At 35.2% G+C, this 23,477-nt stretch overlaps 1 protein-coding gene across 7 annotated transcripts in view; it reads left to right on the top strand.

The window, feature by feature from the left end:
• Positions 1–23,477, top strand: part of LOC145335175 (uncharacterized) — a 118,983-nt gene that overhangs the window by 74,112 nt on the left and 21,394 nt on the right. For all 7 annotated transcript variants that reach the window (XM_080180951.1, XM_080180937.1, XM_080180914.1 and 4 more), the window contains exons 2-3: positions 18,761–18,867; positions 19,358–19,414. In XM_080180951.1, the coding sequence (XP_080037077.1) occupies positions 18,788–18,867; positions 19,358–19,414 (137 nt within the window). In that variant the 5' untranslated portion in view covers positions 18,761–18,787. The remainder of the gene's footprint in view (positions 1–18,760; positions 18,868–19,357; positions 19,415–23,477) is intronic.

The raw sequence follows: 23,477 nt of genomic DNA, 5'->3' as shown, positions 1-23,477 counted from the left end.
AACTAAAGCCATCTTTTCTCCAAATGATTGTCTTTGAACCATGCTATTGTATTCATTGCTCTGCTAGTAGAAGAATATTCTTAGACTTCATCATTAATATTTCACAAATTTGGCCAAACTTTTACAAACTGACTTTGTTGCTAACTTTTGGCGGTTTCTATCCTTGTGTTGTCAATAGAATATAACTTCATATTACTATGCAACCTTAGGTTTATAATTTAGTGTAATGCTTGACTTAGAAGCCTTTAAAACCACCCTTTGTTGTATATCAAGATCCTTGATGAAGCTACTACAGGTTTCAAAGATTTTATTCTTCAAGGTTTAAAAAAAATGAATTATTTTGTGGATTGCTCGGCAGCTGTGATTTAAGCCACACGGCTGTGGCTGATGGTGTATGTGGCAGAGGAAGCTGCGCAGCTGACTGTTGGTTGAAGCATATTAGGGCTGATCATTAAGGCTTCTTTAAACAGGGCGGCTGTGGCTAGTAAGCCCTAATTTTTCCTGTCATCAAATTACAATTTCCGTCTTTTACTAAAATGAAAAAAAAAAGATAAGAACTCGCCAATCATCAAGTATAAGTACAGCTCGGCTGAAAATTGTGTATTTACAGAGAAGTAGAATAAAATATTTCGGTTACAGTTTAATTCTCTGCAATTTGCTGTCATAAGCCGTATCTTTTGTGGTTTTGACTACATATTTAATAAGTACAAAGCAGCTGATGGAATTTAATAATATAGCTGCATCTTTTGTTGCTGATTTGTTCGTAAATTGTAAATGCAGCTCGCCGCCTTCAAGTGTAGCATTAGCTTTCAGCAGAAAGGAGAAGTAAATCCAAGCATTTTGTAACTTTATAGTAAGACACTCTTTCTTATGTATACTACACATTGTTGAACTATATTTAAAGTTATGCTTCGTAGCAAACATGTTCCTTTGCTTCTATTTCTGCAAAAAAAACTTATATTTACTTTTCAGGGAGGTATCATTGTGGTCCAGGAGAGGTTTTAAAGGGAGTGGAGGTGACATTACCCTCGCCCCCAATATTTAAAGCCTACCATTAAAAATAGTCATTCAGTGATGATGAGTTAAATTTTTAATTTATTTTAGGGTGGCGGTGGCTTTGGCTTTGGTAGTTTTGGATTTGAAGACCTATTTAAAGATTTTGCCCCTATGCCTGGTATGCATAATAGAAAAGGTAATTTTGAAACGCTCAATTGGAAATATTAATAGTTTCATAAGGTATTAAAAATCAAATATCACTGGCATACAATATACATGTATTTTACTGTTAGATTTAGCGCAGGTTTTATTTTTTTTATAATATTAGAACTTCGTCCCCAGATGGGGAGGAGTCTTTCCGACTCTTTACCCACATTTAAATTTTATCTAATAAATAAAGAAAAAATTTTGAAGGGTAGGAAGGAAGTTATCTTATTAGTTAAAGTAGTAATTTTTTTTGTATGTATATAAAGATTTCGATAACTACTGAACCGATAAAGTTCTCCATTCTATGGAAGCTTTAATTGAGTGCCTGGGTGCTTTTATACTATTTATTTTAAGATTTAAGCCTTGGTGTGGTTTTACCCTATTTCTCTGCTCATCTATTCATTCAAATACATAGGGCCTAATTAACTTTAAATTACTCACCTTTAAAGTTATCCATAAAATTTCTTACATTTTAATTAACTAATTGTATTGACAGGAAGAAAATCAAGTGGAGGTGGTATGAAGTGCAAAACAACAGTTAAACAAGTAGGAGGAATAACAACTACAATAATGCAATGTGAATAAAAACAACAACAAAATAACAAACATGTATGATATCATCATTTATTTTAGTGTCTAGTATGTATGTAAAGTACTAAATGGTAATACATTCAGTAGCGGGGCTATTCTTTGATTAAGATTTATCTGTACGTCCAACCATCAATTATTTAACATAGAAAGCTAAGAACAAATTGGTTTTGCAATTGTGCTTGTAATTTAAGATGTTATTACAATTACTAGAATGTATTATGCAAGGTATTGATGTCTATGGCTTTGTATATTATTCATGGAAATACCCAATTTAGAAAGTAGCTTCACTTATATTTCTAAATTACTTATTTAAAGACTTTTTATAATACATATATTGTTTGAATAATGCAAAAAAATCTCATAGATTAGATAATTGTAAACTCTTGTACCTGCTCAAACTTTTTATATTTTATCAAAACAATTTTTAGATCAGATTCTATCGGGGGTTGGCAGCTGCCCACTATTTACTCAAAAAAAAGCAGCTGCAAATTTTGAAAATTGTTTTAAATAGTAAGGGCGGCTGTAGAAAATCTAAAACTTTGTCGTTTTGGTATCTTTTTTTATGAATGACATCTGTCAATAATTGCTGTTGCAAATTGAAAATAAATGTCAGCTGCAACTATTTAAAGAATTTATCAGGTGGCTGTCGAGCCCTGAGTTATATATCTTGAAACTGCAAAGTTTCCTGTTAAAACTTTCTCCTCTAATCTTTTGTAAAGTAATTATTTTATAGATTTTTTTATTGTAATCATTTCTCAAATAGTTGTTCCTTACTAAAAAAGTTTTTTTGATATATTGGTAATATTTTATTATTTTGCAAGAAAAATCTTGGATTACTTTCAAATTTTGCAGAAAAAATAAAAAAAATACATCTTTTACCTTAGGTTAGGTTATATTGTGTACAATATAGCCCTGTATGGTTAGGGTATCGCAGATATTAGGCCCACCGCAGGGATTAGACATTAAGAAAAAAAACTAGCCCCATCACCTTTATTTCAATATTTAAAAAAATATGAGAGAGGGGGTGGTTCTGTGCTCGTTAGGTTTTTTTTGAGTGAAAACACCAGTTTTATATAATATACCGTGGGTAGTTTGCTCTTTAAGTACAGATCCTCTACAAGTAACAGTTGTCCGTACGTTTCTGTAGAAAATGTTAACTAATGCATTTTCTTTACGGTTAAGAATGTGTTTTTTTCCCGGTGGAAAAGTCGTCGTTTCCTGACACATAGTTAGTTGAATCATTTTAAACACCAGAAATTTATTAATATCTTGCAAAATCGTTTATACTTAGAATTTAGTGATATTCAGTAAATACAAATGTTTGTGCCAGTGACATTTTTTTTGTTTTTTTACTTTACATATTTCTATTTCTATATTTCTCTTTAAGTAGATAAGCTTTTATATGTATAAATTAATGAATGTTAATATTGCGTACTAATGATGTCATATTTCTATTTTTCTCTCTTTTAACACTTTCATACAAATATATTTACCAGGGACGGATAGGACATTGGGCTGTTTATTAAACAAGTCCCCAAAGTTTTATATTAACGTTTTCTTATTTGTTGGCTCAACAACTTTGGGGACATTTATTGAATTCCTATTGGTTGGTTCAATTAGTTGAGTGTCCAAACAATTCAACCACTAATTGTAATCTACTGAAGGGATAATTTTGTATAATCATTGGGGATGTACATTAATTTATCGGCTTTGTCTTATCCCTTTAGATCCCTGTATATTTACACATTCATCCTTCCAAATCTATCTGTCCTTGATTCGTCATTTATAGAAAATCTAGGAATAAAGGGTTTGGTATTTGAGCATTCATAATAATTATAACCCCTCATTGGACCTATAACAAGCTTCTCTTTTATGGAGAAACATCAGATTAGCATTTAGCGAGATCCTTCGCTACAGACACACAGAGACATCATATTACTTACATTAGACAAAACTATTGCATTATTTTATTTTCTATATGAAAAAAATTTGCTGATTTAGTTTGCTTTTTAAGAAAGCTTTTTATTGGTCCTGAGAAGGTGTAATGCTATTGTATGTGTGTGTCTTTGTAAAAAGTTGGTTAGGTCGATTCTCTGATATATATCTTTACTTGAGTTACGGGGGTTACACCCTAGAGTCTAGGGAAAATCCGCAAGGATCTGTTAAATCTAGTATTTGTATAATATCATAGCTTACTATTTTTTTAATCTATCTATACAGCTACTCAATTACCTAAACAATAAATATGTTCGTTGAAACTTAAATTGATAAAAAGTACTCATTAGGTATTTTTAAATCTCAACTCTTTGTGATATATTGGAAATTGAAGAAAAAGTCTTTCATATTTTAGAAATATTTATTTTGAACTTTCTTATTCCAATGAATACACTTTATCTTTGCACATCTTATTTCCATTGAAGATGTTAATTCATTTATATTTGATGTCATATATTTAATATTTTATTTATAATACCTATTCTAATTCTACTCTGTGATATATTAAATTAAATGTGATGTTCATTATTTGCCATCTAAAAGGGTTAGTTACATGAATCTTATTCACTACTTAAGGTTCTTTCTAAGGTGCCTTCTCATATGCAGCTTTTGATTTTTAAAATGAATTAGAAATAAGAGGGGGTATTTATTTCCTATGCTTAACGCTCGCTTGGTGCCATAACCCTCCGGGGCCTATACCTGTTGTGCCATTATCATGCGGGGCTTCCCAATATTTAAAGTAATAGATAAAGAACCCCTCCCCCCCTGAATTATAATTTTATTACGAAATCATATGCTCTGAGGGGATCATATGCTCTGCTGATTCTATCTGTGAAAGCGCCGGTATTTATTTATAGTTTGAAGCCTACATGGTAAAATATTAGGTAGGTATGCTACTTTAAAAACAAAAAAATGTTTGAAAACTTCATACAATTGACGTGTAGTAATAATAAGAATAAACAGCTAAATATTCTAATAAAGTGTATTAATTCAAAGACAGATTAAACATACAAATAGATATTAATTATAATAACAAGGTTAACACTTTTAGGTTCGTGCCGAATCGCAGAGCAAAGACTTGCTCCGAGAATGGTGACACAAGAACTAAAAGTTAATATATAAAATACATACAATGCTCTCAAGGCAGGGAGGAAGGGACTATACATCACATTTCTCCCTGGCTTTAATATGAACATAAATTTCGAAACTGTAACATTACAGGTTGAATATAACAATATGTTTATTACATGTTATTTATCAAATATGGTATAGGTAGCATTAAATGCTTATCAATTAAATAATGATTGATCTGGTATGACACCTGTCATAAATTTTATATTTTTTTTTTTTATTTTCTTTCCAGATCTTTAAACATTTCATATATATATTTTTATTTTGTTTTGGTTTTTTTTAAAACTCTTTTATGTTTTTTTTATGTTCCTTTTTTACTCTTTATGTGTTTTTTTTTCTTTTATATATATTTTATAAAACATTGATTAACATATAATCATCAGAAATGCATTGATATATAAAAACACTGATTAACATATAACCATCAGAAATGCATTGATTAACACATATCATTAGAGATGCATTGTTATAAAAGCATTGATATTATAACCTTCAGAGACTACTACTGCCTCGACAAATACTTAAACATTAATACATAAAAATAAAACTATGAATTAACACACATTAAACTATAATTATTATTTTCTTTTTCCAGCTGCTCTTCCTTTCTTGCCAGATTCTTCAATATCCATAGGAATGTTAGCCTTATTATCAATTCCAAGTTTTGCGGTCTCGTCACAAAGGCCGTCTTGAGGCAACCTTGCCTCAGTATCACCAAGCATATGTAGACATCTTTCAAATCCATTATTTACCGCAATCGAAATCGAGGTCGCAACGCTGTCAGCCTCCTCCTGATTATCCAAAATCTTTTGATTCTTGCGGCTAACCTCCTCCCCGAATTTATCAAGCATCGTCAATATTCCAGGCGTGTGTTCCATCCTCATTTCCTCCATCGCTTGTTCATCAACTCGCCATTGCTGGCCTGATAATTCAAGATCTAGACAAACAGGAATGTTCTGATCCAAAGGACGATCCTGCTGGATACAAACAGGACCCCCAAACCGAGTAATCAACTTAAAATCGCCATCAAACCAATCATTTACTCTGTGTTCAGGATTAAACTTCCATTCGAGATTTGTTGCCAGCAAACTTGTATGAATCTTTCCATCCAACTCCAGGCTAAGTTCCTTTGCCACGTCCTCTAAAGTAGTACCTGGCTCACAAAGCATCGTCTGCTTAGCCAGAGTAGGACGCAGACGTTTGCATCGCATCTGCATTTCCCATGCCAATATTCTTCCATCTACTTTATTGTTAGCCAAACTACCTGTATATGTCGCACTCACAAGATTCTCAATTATTTCTTTTTGCGCATCCAATCTAACATAGCGTATCTCAGCTGGCATCTCTCCACTGGTAATTAGGCTGACTGAATTTACGTTGAAGATTCGCGGTATAAAAACCGATAGGTACGCGTATTCATTCACATGAATAGCGTCAATAAAAACTTTAGCACTCAAATCCTGTTCAGACTTTCCTTCAAGCCACTCTTTCTGTAACTCGAATAAAGTTGTGGATGGCATCTGTTTCAAAATAAATGAAATCTTATTCACAACGTCTCTCCAATGCGCCAGAAGCCGGATAGCTGATACAACCTGCGTCTTCAAACGCGCATCAATACTATTGTCCACCGTTCTCAGCACAGACTGAAGGCTCATACGACCATCTGCAGGTATGACTTCAACTCTGGATAGTTGGTGCCAGTCATCCAGTTCCCCCATGTGCTTGATTATAGGCAACAATTCTCCCAACGTTTGGCAGCTTTTTCTCTCCATCTCATCTCCATCCAGGTACTCAATCTTAGCAAGAAGCACCAGACTTGGCAACATTTCACAAACAAGCTTGGAGAGAAACATAGTTGCACTTAACTTATTCAAATTATTTGTCTCGTTCCAGAACAGCTTTCTGTTTATGGCTTTAGAATGCTCACCAGCCGCTACCAGGTTCAAGTGTCTTGAGTTCTGGCTGGTATAGATAGGAATTCTGTCTAAGGCCCAGTCTAATGAGTTTATACATCTCCCAAACTCAAGCTGCAGTGAAAGCATGTTCACTAAGTTCAATTTAAACCTCGGGTCATTATCAATAAGACGAATTAAGTCTGCAAGTGGCATGTCTTCACTGTTGATAAACACATTCCTCGACGCTCTGCCCACACTCAACGTTGGCAGCTCGACACGCGACATTATCAACACCAGCCTGGATGCAGAATTGCTAACCAACGCGCTTACAGGTAGGCCAGGTTTGACTTGATTTCTTTCATCCGAAGGTTGTTTGTGGCGGCCGTTTTCTTCATTGCTCAATAACTTTTGATTCATTGTTGCCGCCGTAACCAACCTGCAAAAAAATACAATATAATTAAATTACAGCATAAGAATTTAATGTATAAACCTAGCATTAAATTCTTCTTCGGTAAATCTTTTTTTATAACACCATGAACAGCAGCAATACAAAACTACCAACATAGGAATTATACCTAACAACAACATCAAAACAATCAATACAAACTTAGCAAACAATGGTAGTATATCCTTAAACAAATGTTCTAGACCAAACCAAGAGCCTGTAACTTGTTCGAAAAATGACAACTTATGATCAACAAAATCCAATTTAGAAGCCTGTCCATTAAAATCCTCAAAATCTTCTAGACCCTGATATCTAATAGTCTTATTAAAATCAGCAATAAACACCTTCTCATCATTCAGAAAAATCTTCTGTCCCACATGTTCAGATCTCTCATTCTTAATGTGAAGAATCTCGAGTCCCTGCCCCTGATTTCCAAGAAACAAATTAGCTGTCAACTTCAAAAATACCGGACTTTGAGAACAATTCAACAATTTTATTTCCTCTACTGTAACAATCATTCTACTATACTCTTGTATCCCAACTGTTTCACCTTTATACTCCACCAATAAATGTCCTACAGCACAACCATAATCCACACCTAACTTTACTGGAATTTCAACCGCTGTACATTTCTCATACTTAGCAATTTCTCCCAGGTATACAATTCTGAAACCATGATGCAACTGTACATTTGATCTAACTTCCGTTTGAGCACATCTAGAAATACTAAGAAGTTCCATCATCCTCTCATTCCTCTCTCTACTAGCCAAAAACATAGCATTTAAATCAAACCTGGCTTCTTGTTTCAAGAGATCTCCAAAATAACTTCTAACAGCCGCCTTTGGTTCCTCTAAAAACTTAATACCTTCCAATTCTGTTACAAAAATCTTAAAATCCAAATGCTGCAAAACAAATTTCTCTGTTCCCATAACTTTAACTAAAATATTCCTTTCCGAGTTAGAAACAAAAAGTTGATCATTCCATGTTGTTAGATTGAATGTATCTTGAAAAACTACCTTAAAATTACTGGCCGGTTTTCGTACTACATATGGATAATAACGTGAAGTTGATGTTGCCCACAAATGATTTTCTTCAAAATTCGCCACAATTGTCTTTTTATCATAATCCATAACAACATTTCCCTTAATCAAAACTGGAGTATTTTTTACTAAAATATGCAAAGTCCCAATAGCAAAACCTAAGTCGAACCACATGTTGTGCGCATATACTCCCAGTGTCTTACATTGAATATTTTCTCCACCAACATCATTAAAAGGTGACAATGTTCCATTAACCGTAAAACTGTGAACAGTTGGCAAATCTATATTCACTTTAAAACTAATACCATCATATAGATACTTGCCAGAATGGAAAACCCTTCTACATTCATCCATACTTAACTCTACCTGTGTTTCATGTGGCACGTCTAACACGTGCACATGACTCGCAGTGCCACAGTACCAGTGCTCCAACTTTAGCCTAACCTCACAACTAATAGCTTCCGATAAAATAAAATCAGTTTCAGCCAAACCAAGTAATTCCACAGATCTGACCAGTTCCATCCTATCATGCAAACAGGCAGCTGATCTAAGCTCAACAGCACTTATCTGAGAACAATCATAAGCCGCTAACCGTGGATCCTGTGACGCATACATACAACCAACAATTACAAAACAATATGTCTGCATCACAACAAAAAATAGCAAAATATCCAAGTACCTGACACCGCCTCTATCTTCCTTGGTTTTTTCACAGGTATCCGGTCCAGAACGTCCACTCTTCGAACTACAAGCGTCAGGTGACCGTTTTCTCATTCCACGATCATTTCCCTCTCTTCTGTTCCGGTCATGTCTGTCACCTCCACCACCTCCTCGCTTGTCGTCACGCTCCCGACGATTGTCATGGTAATCTCTTCTCCTGCAAATATTATACAAATTATTACAAATATTATTTTTTAATCAGTTTTGCAAGATTCCTAGTTACTACATCTGCTACAGAATAACGTTCTAATCTATCTTTATCCCTACTTTGTCTATCCTCATCCAATTTTTGTAATTGTACTTCATTTGTAGAACCTTTAGGACGACCCTTCACAGGAATAGTTTCAGACATTTTTTGCGATTTTGCATTATCTAATGATCTATCTAAATCATCCTCCTCAACATCCCTGCCCCGTTTAACACTTCCCCTCCTTTGTTCCAAATTTACAATTTTATTCTGAAGTTTTGGAAAAGTATCTTCTAAAATACTCATTCGAGACTCTAATTCTCTAGCAGATTCCATGTTAATATCCTCTACACCCAAACTGTTGTCTATTAAACTATTATCATTCGTATAATCCCCGTGGAAAACACTATCTTTACTAATAGTAGAATATGTAGAATTTAACTTAGTTTTTTCATCCATATCTACACTCTCAGAAATATGAGTACTTTCTAAAGTATCACTAAGATCCTCAACTAAATCATTTAAACATTCATTATCTTTAGATACATTTGACCTTTGCTGTGACAAGCCCACACCCAAGAAAGAATCTTCCAAAGAATTTTGTGTTACCTGTTGTCCATCCTTTCGCTTTCTAACCACTTCTGGACTAGCGCCACAACTATTTTCTTCTTCTGTAACGCCTGAACAAGATAAATTTCTTAAGGTATTGGGAAAGTCATAGTTTATTTTCAAGTCATTGTCCACAGAAAAAAACTCATCTGTAACCACTAAGTCAATCTTTTCGTCTGGAGTCAAATCTAGAGTACTTTCTATAACATATATTTTATCCCTTGGCACGATTCTAACCCCTTTGTCTTTCAGTCTACACTTCTCTAAAGGTTGAACCTCAAACAAACTGTCAGAAATTACTTTTGTTACTAGACACGGACCCACCCATAAAGAACAAAGTTTACGAGCCACACCAATCGTAGTGACGTCATAATAAATATAACAATAGGAATTTATAGCTATCGGTCTACCTATCCTTTCTGTATTTTCTACCTGTAAATACTTCTCAGTTCTCTCCTGTCCTGTTCTCCAATTTCTGTCGAGACAATCCAACAGTTCTGAAAAATTCATATATTTAATCTTGGTGCGTGTTAAAGGATCAAATGCGTCCAGTGGAAGCTTAGGGTTGCGTAGGAAAAACTTGAAATACGGGGAACATCCCAGCCTCCGATTAAAAGAAGTGTTCATACAAAATTGCGTAGCTTTAAGTTTATGAGCCCAATCTCCATCAAGAAAACGTAAATCAGTCTTAAGAAACGAATACACCGATTGGTTGTATCTTTCACTAAAATTCGAATTTGCTGAGCGGGGAGGGATAAAAATCTGTTCAATCCCCAATCTCAAACAAACTTCCCTAAAGACTTTCGATTTAAAACTTTGAGCATTGTCAGTCCTAATCCTCTCGCACAATCCCCAGACAGAAAATAAATTAAACTTCAAACATTCGATAATTGTTTCAGCTTTAACATCCTCAATAGCAAACAACCACACATATCTAGTACAACTGTCAACTACTATCAAAATATGTTTACAAATGACTCCATTATATTCACACTCATTCAAAGGACCTAACGCATCAATGGCTAACTCTGCCATAGCCTCCCCAGCCAAAGGTGAAAATTCAATGGTATGATTATGTCTCAGTTTTTTACGCCTATTCAAACAAATAACACAATTGGCAACTGCCGCAGCTACATATTTAGACACATAGGGAAAAATAAAATGTCTGTTTATCTTACTCAAGGTCTCCAGGTAACCCCTATGTCCCGCTGTAACATCTGCATGAGCCAACAGAAAAACTTTATTATACATCCCGATAGGTACTACTACCCTCTCTATAAATTGAAATTCTTTCTGGAGCCGCATAGGTGAAGTCAAAATAATTAAACTGTTACGAAAACTCAAGTGTTCGAAAAACCTCAATATTTGTTTACCACGGTAAGGCATTTGAGACAATTCTCTGGACGTCGGTTTAATGTTATTTACAATGAATTTTCTTACCTCCACTAAAACAGGATCCTTCTCCAGACTACGACTGAATTCTCTTGCCTTCAATCTGTCCGCAATTTTACTGGCTGTCTCTGCTCCAATTCCTGCAATAAGACATAATTTAGGATCTTCTAATTGATATACAGTGTCTAATATTAACTCTCCTTGCTCGTCTGTCGATAATTTAGATATCCTATCTTTACTATCCACTAACGTAGCACAGTTATGGATTCTCGACCACAAAGATTTTTTTATCCAATCTTGACAAGTGAGGTATTTTTGGAAAGAGGAATATACATAGAAAATGCCCATGTAAATTAGAAAATCCGCAGAAATCATATTTGCATGTTATTTGCAAAAATCTGCGATGTTAATTTGCAAAATTAATTTCATGCCCTAAATGACTTATTTAGAAAAAAATCTTTTTATGAAATGTGTTTATCTATAAGTTTAGAACATACTTAAGGCAAAAAAAATTTCTTTAGTGTTACTTTTTTCACCTTATATATGAAAAAAGCAGTTTCTCACAATTTATGATAAAAAAGGTATAGGAACAAAAAATATGTTTTTTCTTGATGTGAACACAATAATTGGTATAAAATCTATCATCCTAAATGTAAAAATCAGATATAGACTCCTTTTTAGAGTCAATATAGTTCAAAAAGTAACCAAGACATTTTTGCAAAGTATGAAAATCTAAAGAAAATAGTTCTGTTTGCTTTTGATATACATATCAGATAAATGTATATAAAATTAGTGATCAAAAACTATAAAACATGTTATAAGTTTTTTCAACGCTGTCATTGATTAAATTGCACTTTTAGGTTTAAGAATTACCAAAGTAGTGCATAAAAAATCTTTTTATGTAGTAATTAAACAAAATAAATACCAAAAAAGCCAACTACAAAATGGTCTACTGCATTATAAAAAACGCCTAATTGTTGATTTGAAGTTATTTTCTTTAATAACTTAATAAAAAGAGTTTTTATGTGCAACTTTGGTAATGAGTAAACCTAAAAGTGCATTTTTATCAATGATAGGGTTGAAAAAAGTTATAACTTGTTTTATAGTTTTTGATCACTAATTTTATATACATTTATCTAATATGTTTATCAAAAGCAAAAAGAACTATTTTCTTTAGATTTTCATACTTTGCAAAAATGTCTTGGGTACTTTTTGCACTATATTGTCTCTAAAAAGGAGTCTATATCTGATTTTTATATTTAGGATGATAGATTTTATGCCAATTATTGTGTTTACATCAAGAAAAAACATATTGTTTTTGTTCCTGTACCTTTTTTTATCATAAATTGTGAGAAACTGCTTTTTTCATATATAAGGTGAAAAAAGTAACACTAAAGAAATTTTTTGTCTTAAGTATGTTCTAAACTTATAGATAAACACATTTCATAAAAATATTTTTTATAAATAAGTCATTTAAGGCATAAAATTAATTTTGCAAATTAATATTGCAGATTTTTGCAAATAACTTGCAAATATGATTTCTGCGGATTTTCTAATTTACATAGGCGTTTTCTATGTATATTCCTCTTTCCAAAAATACCTCACTTGTCAAGATTGGATAAAAAAATCTTTTTGGCGGAGAATCCATAACTGTGGTAGTACGTGACAATATATCAACATTAGTATGCATCTTGCCTTGCCTATGTACAACCTCATAACTGAAGGTGGATAAGAAATTTATCCACCTTATGGTGAGACCAACAAAATATCCATTTTGTCTCCAAGTAGATAGATGTTTCAGTGCAGCTGAATCAGTTCTAACAATAAATTTCTTGTGTCTCAAATAACATTCAAATCTTTCAACAGCATTTACTAATGCACATAATTCTCCTTTATGTGCTGCATAATTGGCTTCATGAGTTGAACAAACACGTGACCAACACGATATCATTTTTTCTTGACCATTTTGTTTTGACTTAATACTGCAGACATAGCTGTAGACGACCAATCTGTATCCAGCACAAATGGTTCAGCCTCCATCCTCCAATCTGGAAATGATTTACTGATTTCTTCACAGAACAATTCTCTAGTCTTTGTAAAAGCTTCCATACTTTTTTCATCCCATTCTATTTTACTACTGTTTCTGAATTTGTTCAATGGTGCCGTAATATCAGAAAAATTCTTAAAATATGAACCATAATAGTTTATGAAACCAGTAAATCTTTGAATATCTTTGCCTGTTTCAGGTACTGGCCAACTTTTAATTTTTTCAATATATGCCTGATCCATGAATATGCCTTCTGCATTTATAATATGACCCAGAAATTTCACTTCCTCTGCAAACAATGTACATTTTCCAAGATTAATCTTGAGTCCTGCTTCACAGAAAGTTCATAGTAGTATATTCAGATGCTCCAGATGTTCCTCCGCATTCATGCTATATACCAGAACATCGTCTAAATAGACGAGACAAAATGCTCTCAATTCAGGGCTCAAATCCATTACTCTATCCATCAATTTTACAAATGCACTTGGAGCATTGGTCAAACCGAACGGCAGCCTCTTGAAGCAGTACTGCCGCCCGTTAGAACAAAATGCGGTATATTTCCTAACAGATTCCTTCAAATGCATCGAATTATATGCCGAAGTGAGGTCAATGGACGTAAAAATCTTCTTTCCTCCCAGTTTGTCAAATAATTCACCAATGCTAGGCAAAGGATAACATATCTTCTCAGTTATCTCATTCAACGAGCGATAGTCCAAAGTTCAAAGAAACATTATCTTTCAAAAACGGAACTTTATCTAACTTCAATTTATCTTTAATAAAACGAATTTTCTTTAATGTAGTCGACACATCTTCTTTAACCCTATTCTCCTGCAACATCGCTATTTTCTCTTTAAAAACAAGTTTCCAACCAAAGTACCAGCAGGAACAGATTTCTTAAAAGTCTCAAAATTCGTAATCTTAGTCATAATTCTACCGTTTTTTCCAATCTCCGTAATTCCTTCATTTATCAACAGATTATTCCGGCTACAGTAACCTTGTCTAGGAGCTATATAACACAACTGTCCTTCAGGCATATTTCCTTTAGTTGAAACTTCTACCACAACTGTGCTTAATGCCAGAATTTCTATTCGATCTTTCAATGAACAAATCCATTTTTGTTCTTGTAATTCAGCTACATTAACTTCAGGTTTCCTAGTTCTTGCCTTCTCAATCTTTTCCAGAACAGTATGAACCAAATTCTTCACTACAATCTTACGTTTAGCCACCAGATTCACACTGATTCCATGCATCTCAATTCTGTTACCATCTTTCTCAAATATCGTCTTCACGTGATTTCTGTTAAGCCAATGACTACCTAGGTTCATAGGTACAGTCATGCCAGAAATCACATAGCAATCTTCTTTAAAACTGTGGCCTCCAATCTGAAATTCAACATTCCGAACAACACCGTCAATCTTGATGCTGGAACCCTGCACTCCTGATGCCTTTGAATCCGTCTCTTCAATCGTACATTCGAGTTTTCGAGCTAACACTTGAGAGATGAGGCAGCCACGGGCATTACCGCTGTCCACTAAGGCCAGGATCTCCATGTCACCAATCTTCGTTGGAACGTAGACCTCAGCCGCCATCTCAGATTCTTCATGAAAATTAGAAAATAGCTATCTAACCAACACCAACAGTTATGAGGTTGTAACTATCCAATTTTCCTACCAAATCTAATTTTCTATCTATTTCATAAAAAATAAAACAAATCACTCACCGACAATTTCAACGTCAAACAACAATGGTTCAATTCAAAACTAGATCTCAGTCACCACCAAAACTTCTCTTCGGCCGATCATCGAATGAATAGTATATCTCAACCACTACAACTACTCCTCTTTCCGACCAATCTAAAACATAATACAATTATTTTAGATGCCATACTTAAATGTATCACTTAACAAATAAATTTGCAACACATTTACTGAAAAGTTGTATTAAGAAATATAATATTAATCAAATATTTGTCAATCACCAAGCAACTAAAATAAATAATTCTTAATACAATATATATTTTCTAATACAATAAAATCTTTACCTAATAATTCTATGATGATCAGAATAATAACTTATCTCTTGCACAATTAATTTTATGTATTAGATTTTTGAAAGTCGAAGCTCAACTAACTATTCTTCTCTATACCTGAGAGCACCTTCTTGCGCAGCTCAACTTTCTTGCGCAGCTGAACTTTCTGCGCATGGAACGCCCAACTCCTGCTCATCATTGCAGCTACCTCTCTCCACCACCCCATCTTGCGCATACCAGCTCCGAGAGATAGTGCAAACTTTCCTTGCATATTTTGCTCACTCCCCCCTTCTCCTCAAAAGAGAGACAGCTCCACCATTCTTGCGCATACCAACTCCGAGAGACAGCGCAAATTATTTTGCAAATATTTGCCCACCCCCCCCTTCTTCATGAAGAGAGACAACTCCACTCAAATATCTAATGCATTATAACAATTTTGCTTCATGAAATTCTAAGCTTCATAAAAATTTTGCTGAATCAACATTACTAAATCGCAATATAATTGTTTTAAAATTAAATACTTAGAACCATAATAACTGACTCAACTTTTAAAACAATTTTTCACCTTTTCATCAAAATTTTAATACTTTTAAAATATCTAATTTCAAATTTTTATCCAATTTTCAATTTATTCAATTTAACATTAAATAAAATTAACTTTCTTCCATTAACAATTTTACAAAATTGTATTCCTATTTCGTTGAAATTAATCCATTTTCAATTCTTTATTATTCTTATCTCTGTTAGACTCCACAACAGTCTGAAACAAAAATAAATTTATCTAATTATATTGTAACAAAACATAACCAAAAAAAAACTAAAGTACATATTTTGATTTCCACGATAACATAATCTCATAAATTCATATACGATAGTAAACAACATGTTATCTTTCCATAATTCAAATAAACCATCAAAATAAGTCTATCACAATTTTAGAGTTGCTTCGTTCACTCCTTTATCATTAATTTTGTTTTGTTGTTGTTTATTTACAACGCGCATAAATCCAAACAATGCCGCGTAACATGTAGAAAATGGAATAAGGTTTTAGTGGTCTTAATACATACAAAATATTAATACCATAAAATGTCATCTATAATAGCACTATTCCATGCATCAACCTCCGCTACAAGGTCATCTTCATAATCGCGTGCCCCTAAACCGTCAACATACGACACTTCCTTCGTATCTTCTTCATCTTTCACCCCTCCTTCAACTTCACCAACCAATTTCTTTTTATCAGTGCCATGTTCATCCTTTTTAAAACTCTTTTGCCCCGTCTTATAGGGAACAAAAGGCTTGTTTCCCCACCGTAAATAGTATTTTCCCTTAGGATTAGGTAACTTTTTATCTCTAATATCAAAGCATTCCCTCATCATATGTCCTTTCCTATTGCAATAATAACAAATAAAACCACCTTGAATTGCGCCAATTAGAGGAATAAGTTCAGCTGGTCCGTCAAATTCATCAGCTAAATCAATTTCACATTGATTTATCTCATATGAAAAATTATCTTCATCACTAACCTGATCGATAGTCACAGGATTTGACTTAGAACCAACGCCACCAACCATTGTCTTAGCCAATGCCATCTGGTTCGTCGTACATCCTCTAGCCATTGATCCTGAAATTTGATTAAATTGTAGCCCTTTAACAATCAGCTGTGCTTTAACTATTAACTCAGTTCGAAACTTAGTTATCATTCGCACTTGTCCGTCACGCTCCAAATCTAACGAAAATTGACGCATTTGGTTAGCCAAAACTGGAGATAAAATCACATTACACACTTGAGAATAGAAATCCATAAACATATCATCAGTTGGTTTCGGATAAGCACGTTTCCAGAATGATAATATCTTATCAAAAAATGCATCAATCTTATCATTTTCATGTTGCTTAACACACAAATACGCATCTTTACACACATTTTTCATGTCGGGTGGTAAAAATGTCTCTCGCATCTTACACAAATATCCCTTTAATGATAATCGTCTATTCTCCATATCAGCAGGTTTTAGCGTATAACCACAAGCGGTTCTCACACCCACACACTTTTCAAACAGAATTTCCTTACACACTTGATGATTAGTCATATGATACCGTATAGTAGTCATCCAAAATCTCTCCAAATAATCATCAAAGAAAATCACATCATCGTCTACTAAAAATTCAGGCGCATTTTTTCTGAACTGATCATCAAGCTTAGCACACGTTTCATTGTACCTATGAACATTCTCCTCCCCCTGCAATACATACAAAGATCTATCTGGCACATAAACAAGAGATTTACACCAACTAACCTGCGGTTCACTCAGCCCCGCCTCGAAAAAATTGAGCGTGTTAAAATCCTCTGCTTTAACCTCAGTATTGGCTGGCCACCACATGAGAACTCCATTGTAGATATTATCCACAGCATCAACTTTAGACAGCTCCCATAGCTTTATGATCTTATCATCTTGATCTTGCATTCCTCCAAAAATAGTTCGAGAGCCACTAACAAACAATCCAGGCTTCTCCTCCGGCACAGATCCTCCAGCAGTCCTCTGCCAAGGCATAGAGTTATTCAGACTATTCTGCTGTGCAATTCTATCCAAAATTCGTTGCTGGCCAGTCATAAACTCATCAACAACCGTCACATTTTCGGTTTTGATGTCACCTTCAACACCAGGCACCACTACTTTAGTAAGACGTTCTTCTAAATCGTCCATACGAGTAGCTAATCCAGTAACTGCAGAACTGTTTGTATTAACATTATCCGTCAACTCCTGAACCTTCGTCTCCAGCGGCGTCATTCGCCCAGTCAAATTAACCAGCATATCTCCATTGGAATGAATATCACCCTGCAACGAGGTTATCGATTCGAAGATGTATTCAAGCTTCTCCTCCGGAGACAGCTTCTTGAAATGAGCAATGTCCACCTTCATCACTCACAAAAATATCCTGAACAAAAACAAAGCAAAGAAATAATGCAATTAAAAGAAAATCTGAGCTATAGATTCGTACTACACTACTGCGCCAAAAATGACGTGTAGTAATAATAAGAATAAACAGCTAAATATTCTAATAAAGTGTATTAATTCAAAGACAGATTAAACATACAAATAGATATTAATTATAATAACAAGGTTAACACTTTTAGGTTCGTGCCGAATCGCAGAGCAAAGACTTGCTCCGAGAATGGTGACACAAGAACTAAAAGTTAATATATAAAATACATACAATGCTCTCAAGGCAGGGAGGAAGGGACTATACATCACACAATTATCCCTTTTTAAAAAGTCAATATATATACATACCTATTTATTTTATTTAGATCTTTTTGTAATTTTATATTTTTATAATTAAAATATTCTGTGATATTATCAAAATCATACTACCTCTGATTGTATCATGGTTTCTTGCAGTTTCAGATTCGAGTCCTGTAGGTATTTACAATGAAAATCATACTACCTCTGATTGTATCATGGTTTCTTGCAGTTTCAGATTCGAGTCCTGTATTTACAATGGCAGAGGTATCCAGGAAAGCTAATGACTTGTTCAATCAGTTTTGGGAATGGCGTCTACGAAGAAGTCCTGAATTTAGGTAACACAAAGCTAGCTAGCTATTCTATACATAGTTGGTAGTTGGTGTGTTGAGTAAAAAAGTCAAAGTCATACTTTAAATATACGACATGGTTTATAGCCTGATTAAAACTTTTTTAATGATTGAACCAGCATATTGTTTATTTTCCCAAGCTAGACTTGTAGCTGGCTAAAATAACGATTCCACCGATTTACCCCATCCCCTCCCATCCTACTGGATGACCAAACTGACCAATAAATTATGTCTATGTTAGCAACCTGAATTGACGGACTGATTTTTCCCCGTCTTAATATCCACGTATATTCTACATCCATTACATTATTAGTACATTTAGAAACATCATAGAAAGCCAATTTTGATTATTTACTTCATTGATATTTATGTAGTTTTAGGCACATAAATTTGCATATTTTTTTCTAGCTTTGTTTTCAACTGTACTTACTCGAATATAATCATAAAACCTAATAATAATTTAGTTTTGTTTATTTAGTACTCAGGCTGGATGTAAAGAACATAACAGCCAGCTAGAAACCTTTACAGAAGAAAGGTAGGCACATCTCAAGTTTCAACTTTTTCATTGTTTTAAGTGAAAATGGTTATTTTACCCCTTGTCGAAGTGTTGAATTTAGCATGTAGGTGGTGCACTTTATACAGTAGCGGGTAAGTCAGGATATTTATATTATTGATTCACTAATATAATATTCGCATCCGTATTTTACTTTGATTTTTTTGTATGCCACAATTGTAGCCGACCTCCAAATAAGATTATTGAATTCTAGACTCTGACGCAACTGCCGCCCAATTTTAGGAACATACGGCTGCAAATTGTGGTTTTAGCTGTGGAATGTAGGAAAACATTGCGTCTGACAAGGGGTCTTAATACGGCCAGTTTGGCTGCCACTGCCGAGCCTTGTTTTAAAGAACCTATGCTGTCCAAAAGTATTAGCTTAAACAAAAGTGAAATAAAAGCTGTATACATTGAGATACAGTTACCTAAACTTTTTACTTCCACGCAGATTCTAACAAACTTTTACTTGGAGTTTTGTTTGCTTTGCCCTTTCCCTTAACTCTAATTATATAACGAGGTTTAATTCAAACAAGTTTTTACATTAATTTACATAAGATTTTAGTTTTATGTGCATTTTACGGCTTTTAGGGTTAACAAGAATAAATAAAAGGGATGGCAATCCGCCGAATTTTTGGGTCGGATTCGGATTCTTACAAAACTTCGCCAAATAAAATCCGATTCAAATTCTGGGTCCAAAAATTGAGCGGATTCGGATTGCCACCCTTATAAATGTATTGCCAAATTCAAAGCAAGATAAGTTAATTATTGTACATATCTTTTTATTTAACTTAATTTGGATATCTGTTCTAATTGGCCTTCTTTCTTTATAATTCTTGCTTTAGTGTGGTAATTTTTGTTGCATAGTTTTGATCAAGGGTCGACTGCCGCCTTTTTAAATCGCTGCCAGCTTCCAAGGGGGGGGGGGGATTCTATGTTGGCCGCGTCTACGCCGCGAATCTACCTTCAACTGCAACAGCAACAACACCAGCAACAGCAGCGGGAGCCAAGAGCCAATACCTACAATCTCCCTACCTTCCAACCATCATCATCAACTACAGCTTCCAGAGGTTTTTTAACATCCCCGACAATGTGGAATACTCCACAGCTGAACTGTGTTTTTAACTGAATTGACAAAGAATAAGGCTCTGCCAGCTTGCCTTATTCGGCTGCTATTGCTGATTGCTGGTATCGAACAAAATCCAGGCCCCTGGATATGCCCAATCTGTGACAAAAATCTAATATCATATGCAGTTGAGTGCGTCAAATGCAATAAATGGCTACACATAAAATGCTCCAAATTAAAATCAACCAAGGAGAGGAAGAAAATAACCAACTGGATTGGACCATGTTGCCTCTTTGCCCCCTCCCCCCCTCAATTTCGGCCTTCCCCACCTCCACCCACCCCACGCCCCCGTCGCGCCCCCCGTCGTCCCCCCACCAATCATCATCAACATCCTCAACAACAACATCCTCAACATCACCCTCAACAACAACATCCTCAACATCACCCTCAACAACAACAACAACAACCTCAACAACAACATCGTCAACAACATCCCCAACAACAACAACAACGTAGACCATCATCACCACCAGCACAATGCTCTCAAAACAACCAACAAAACCAAGGCTCCAACCTCAGAGTACTTCAATACAACATCAATGGTATCAACAACAAAATTGATGAACTCCTAGACTATATGGAGAAACGCAAAATCCTTATTGGAGTCCTCCAGGAAACAAAGCTCACCAGTAAATCTAAACTTAAGAAGACTAACAACTACACGCTAATACGGAAAGACAGGGGTACTAATAAAGGAGGAGGACTGGCATTCCTTGTCCACAAGGATGTTAGTTTTAACCTTGAACCTACACCCCAGAGTCATGAAGCAGATCAACACTTGGAATCGCTTACCATCAGCCTGCCAAGCAAGGACAACAACCATCTCTTCATTCGTAACATATATATTCCACCACAAAGTAGCTGTCACCAACAATATCAACCACCAATCAACCACTTATTTGACAACTTAGGAGCATCTTCCCTAATACTTGGTGATTTTAATGCACATCACGAGATGTGGCATACAGATGCTACTGAAGATGCAAGAGGCAGGATCATTGTTGATACTATAGCAGGACTTGACTATGGTATTATCAATGAAGATTTACCTACAAGACTTCAAGGTAACTCAGCCACCTCCCCAGATCTTAGCATTGTGTCTTCAAACCTTATTCCTACAACATCATGGAAAACTGAAACAAAAATGAGCTCGGATCATCTTCCCGTCATCATTGACCTGACAGCAGAGTTTACCAAGACTAACACTAAAAACTTCACCTACATAAATTTTAATAAAGCAGACTGGCCTAAATTTAAGGACTTTACATTTTCTCTAACGCAAGACCTGTTGAAGATGTTTTTAAAGCAGAAAGATTCTTCCGGAAAACTGTTCAAAAAGCTGCCAGCAAATTTATTCCTGCTGGAAGAATCCCCCGCACTTACAACTCCATTCCTACTGAAGCTGCCAGACTCATTGAAGAACGTGACAACCTCAGAACTAACGACCCTGCTGACAACCGTATTCATGATCTAAACATCAACATCAACAAACTCATCAATGATCATAGAAAAGAAAAGTGGAACGAACATCTGTCCACATGTCAAGCAGGATCCAAGAAGCTATGGAACACCATAAAAAGCCTCAATGACCATCCAATCCAACCGGATAACCAAGGCATTAGCTTCGAGAATAAGACTACAAATGATCCAAAGAAAATGGCTAATCTTTTCAACAAGCAGTACACACCAGCAATAGATAAAAAACCAGAACAAGTTTTTCGCAACACCCTCCGCAACATGAAAAAGAAATCAGACTCTCCTTTAGTTGTTTTCACCCCTGCCCAGACTGCTGCTGCAATAAAGAAAGCCAAAAATTCTAAAGCCTTAGGACCTGACGAGCTATCTCCAGTCATGCTGAAGAACTTGGGAATCATGGGAATCAAGTTCCTTACGGACATCTTTAATAAATGCCTTTTAACAACACACATCCCAGCAATATGGAAGATAGCCAAAATCATCCCACTTCTGAAGCCAGGTAAACCTATAAATCAAGGCACCAGTTACAGACCTGTGTCATTGCTCTCACCAGCGGCTAAAATACTTGAGGCTCTTCTTCTCCCTCATGTAACAGACTCCATCAATCTAGCCAACCACCAGCACGGCTTCAGAAAGGGTAGATCCACCACCACTGCACTTATCAGTATCCTCGACCATATCAACAAAGGCTTAAATAGGAAGAAGCCTGTTCATAGAACAGTATCAGTGGCTATCGACTTGTCAAAGGCATTTGACACAGTTGACCACCAACTCCTGCTCGACGACATCAAGAGCCTCCCACTGAATGGATACATCACCAGCTTCCTATGTGCCTACCTGAGAGGAAGATATACATTTGTCCTTTTTCGTAATGCAAAAGAAAATTGTAGAAAGGTAAAGCAAGGAGTACCACAAGGTGGAGTTCTTTCGCCTATTTTATTTAATTTATACATGTCCTCCATGCCTGCCCCTCTAGGTAACATTGAAATTGTTTCCTATGCTGATGACGGAAATGTACTTAATTCTGGCCCACAGATCGAACCACTGGTCACCGAATTAAATTCATATCTCTCCATCTTAAATAATTGGTTCAAGAGCCGGAACCTGTTCATATCACCATCAAAATCATCTGCAACATTATTCACAACTTCATCCAATGAAGTCAGCACCACCCTTGAGATCAGAATAGATGGACAGGAAGTACCTACTGTCAAAAAACCGAAAATTCTTGGTATAACCTTTGACAACCTTCTCTCATTCAGACAGCATGCCCAAGATCTTAAATCCAAGCTCCACACAAAGAACAACGTGTTGAAAGCCCTGTCTGGATCTAACTGGGGTAAAGAGAAGGAAGTCATGGTTACAACATATAAAGCAATCAGTCAATCAGTCCTAAATTACTGCTGTCCTGTCTGGACCCCCTCTCTCAGCGAAACTTCCTGG

The sequence above is a fragment of the Acartia tonsa genome, chromosome 2 (genome assembly GCF_053477335.1).
Source record: "Acartia tonsa isolate MP-2025a chromosome 2, ASM5347733v1, whole genome shotgun sequence".
In the NCBI taxonomy this organism is placed as follows: Eukaryota; Metazoa; Arthropoda; class Copepoda; order Calanoida; family Acartiidae; genus Acartia; species Acartia tonsa.
Note: the sequence above shows the minus strand (reverse complement) of the source record. Positions and strands in the feature narration are given on the sequence as shown.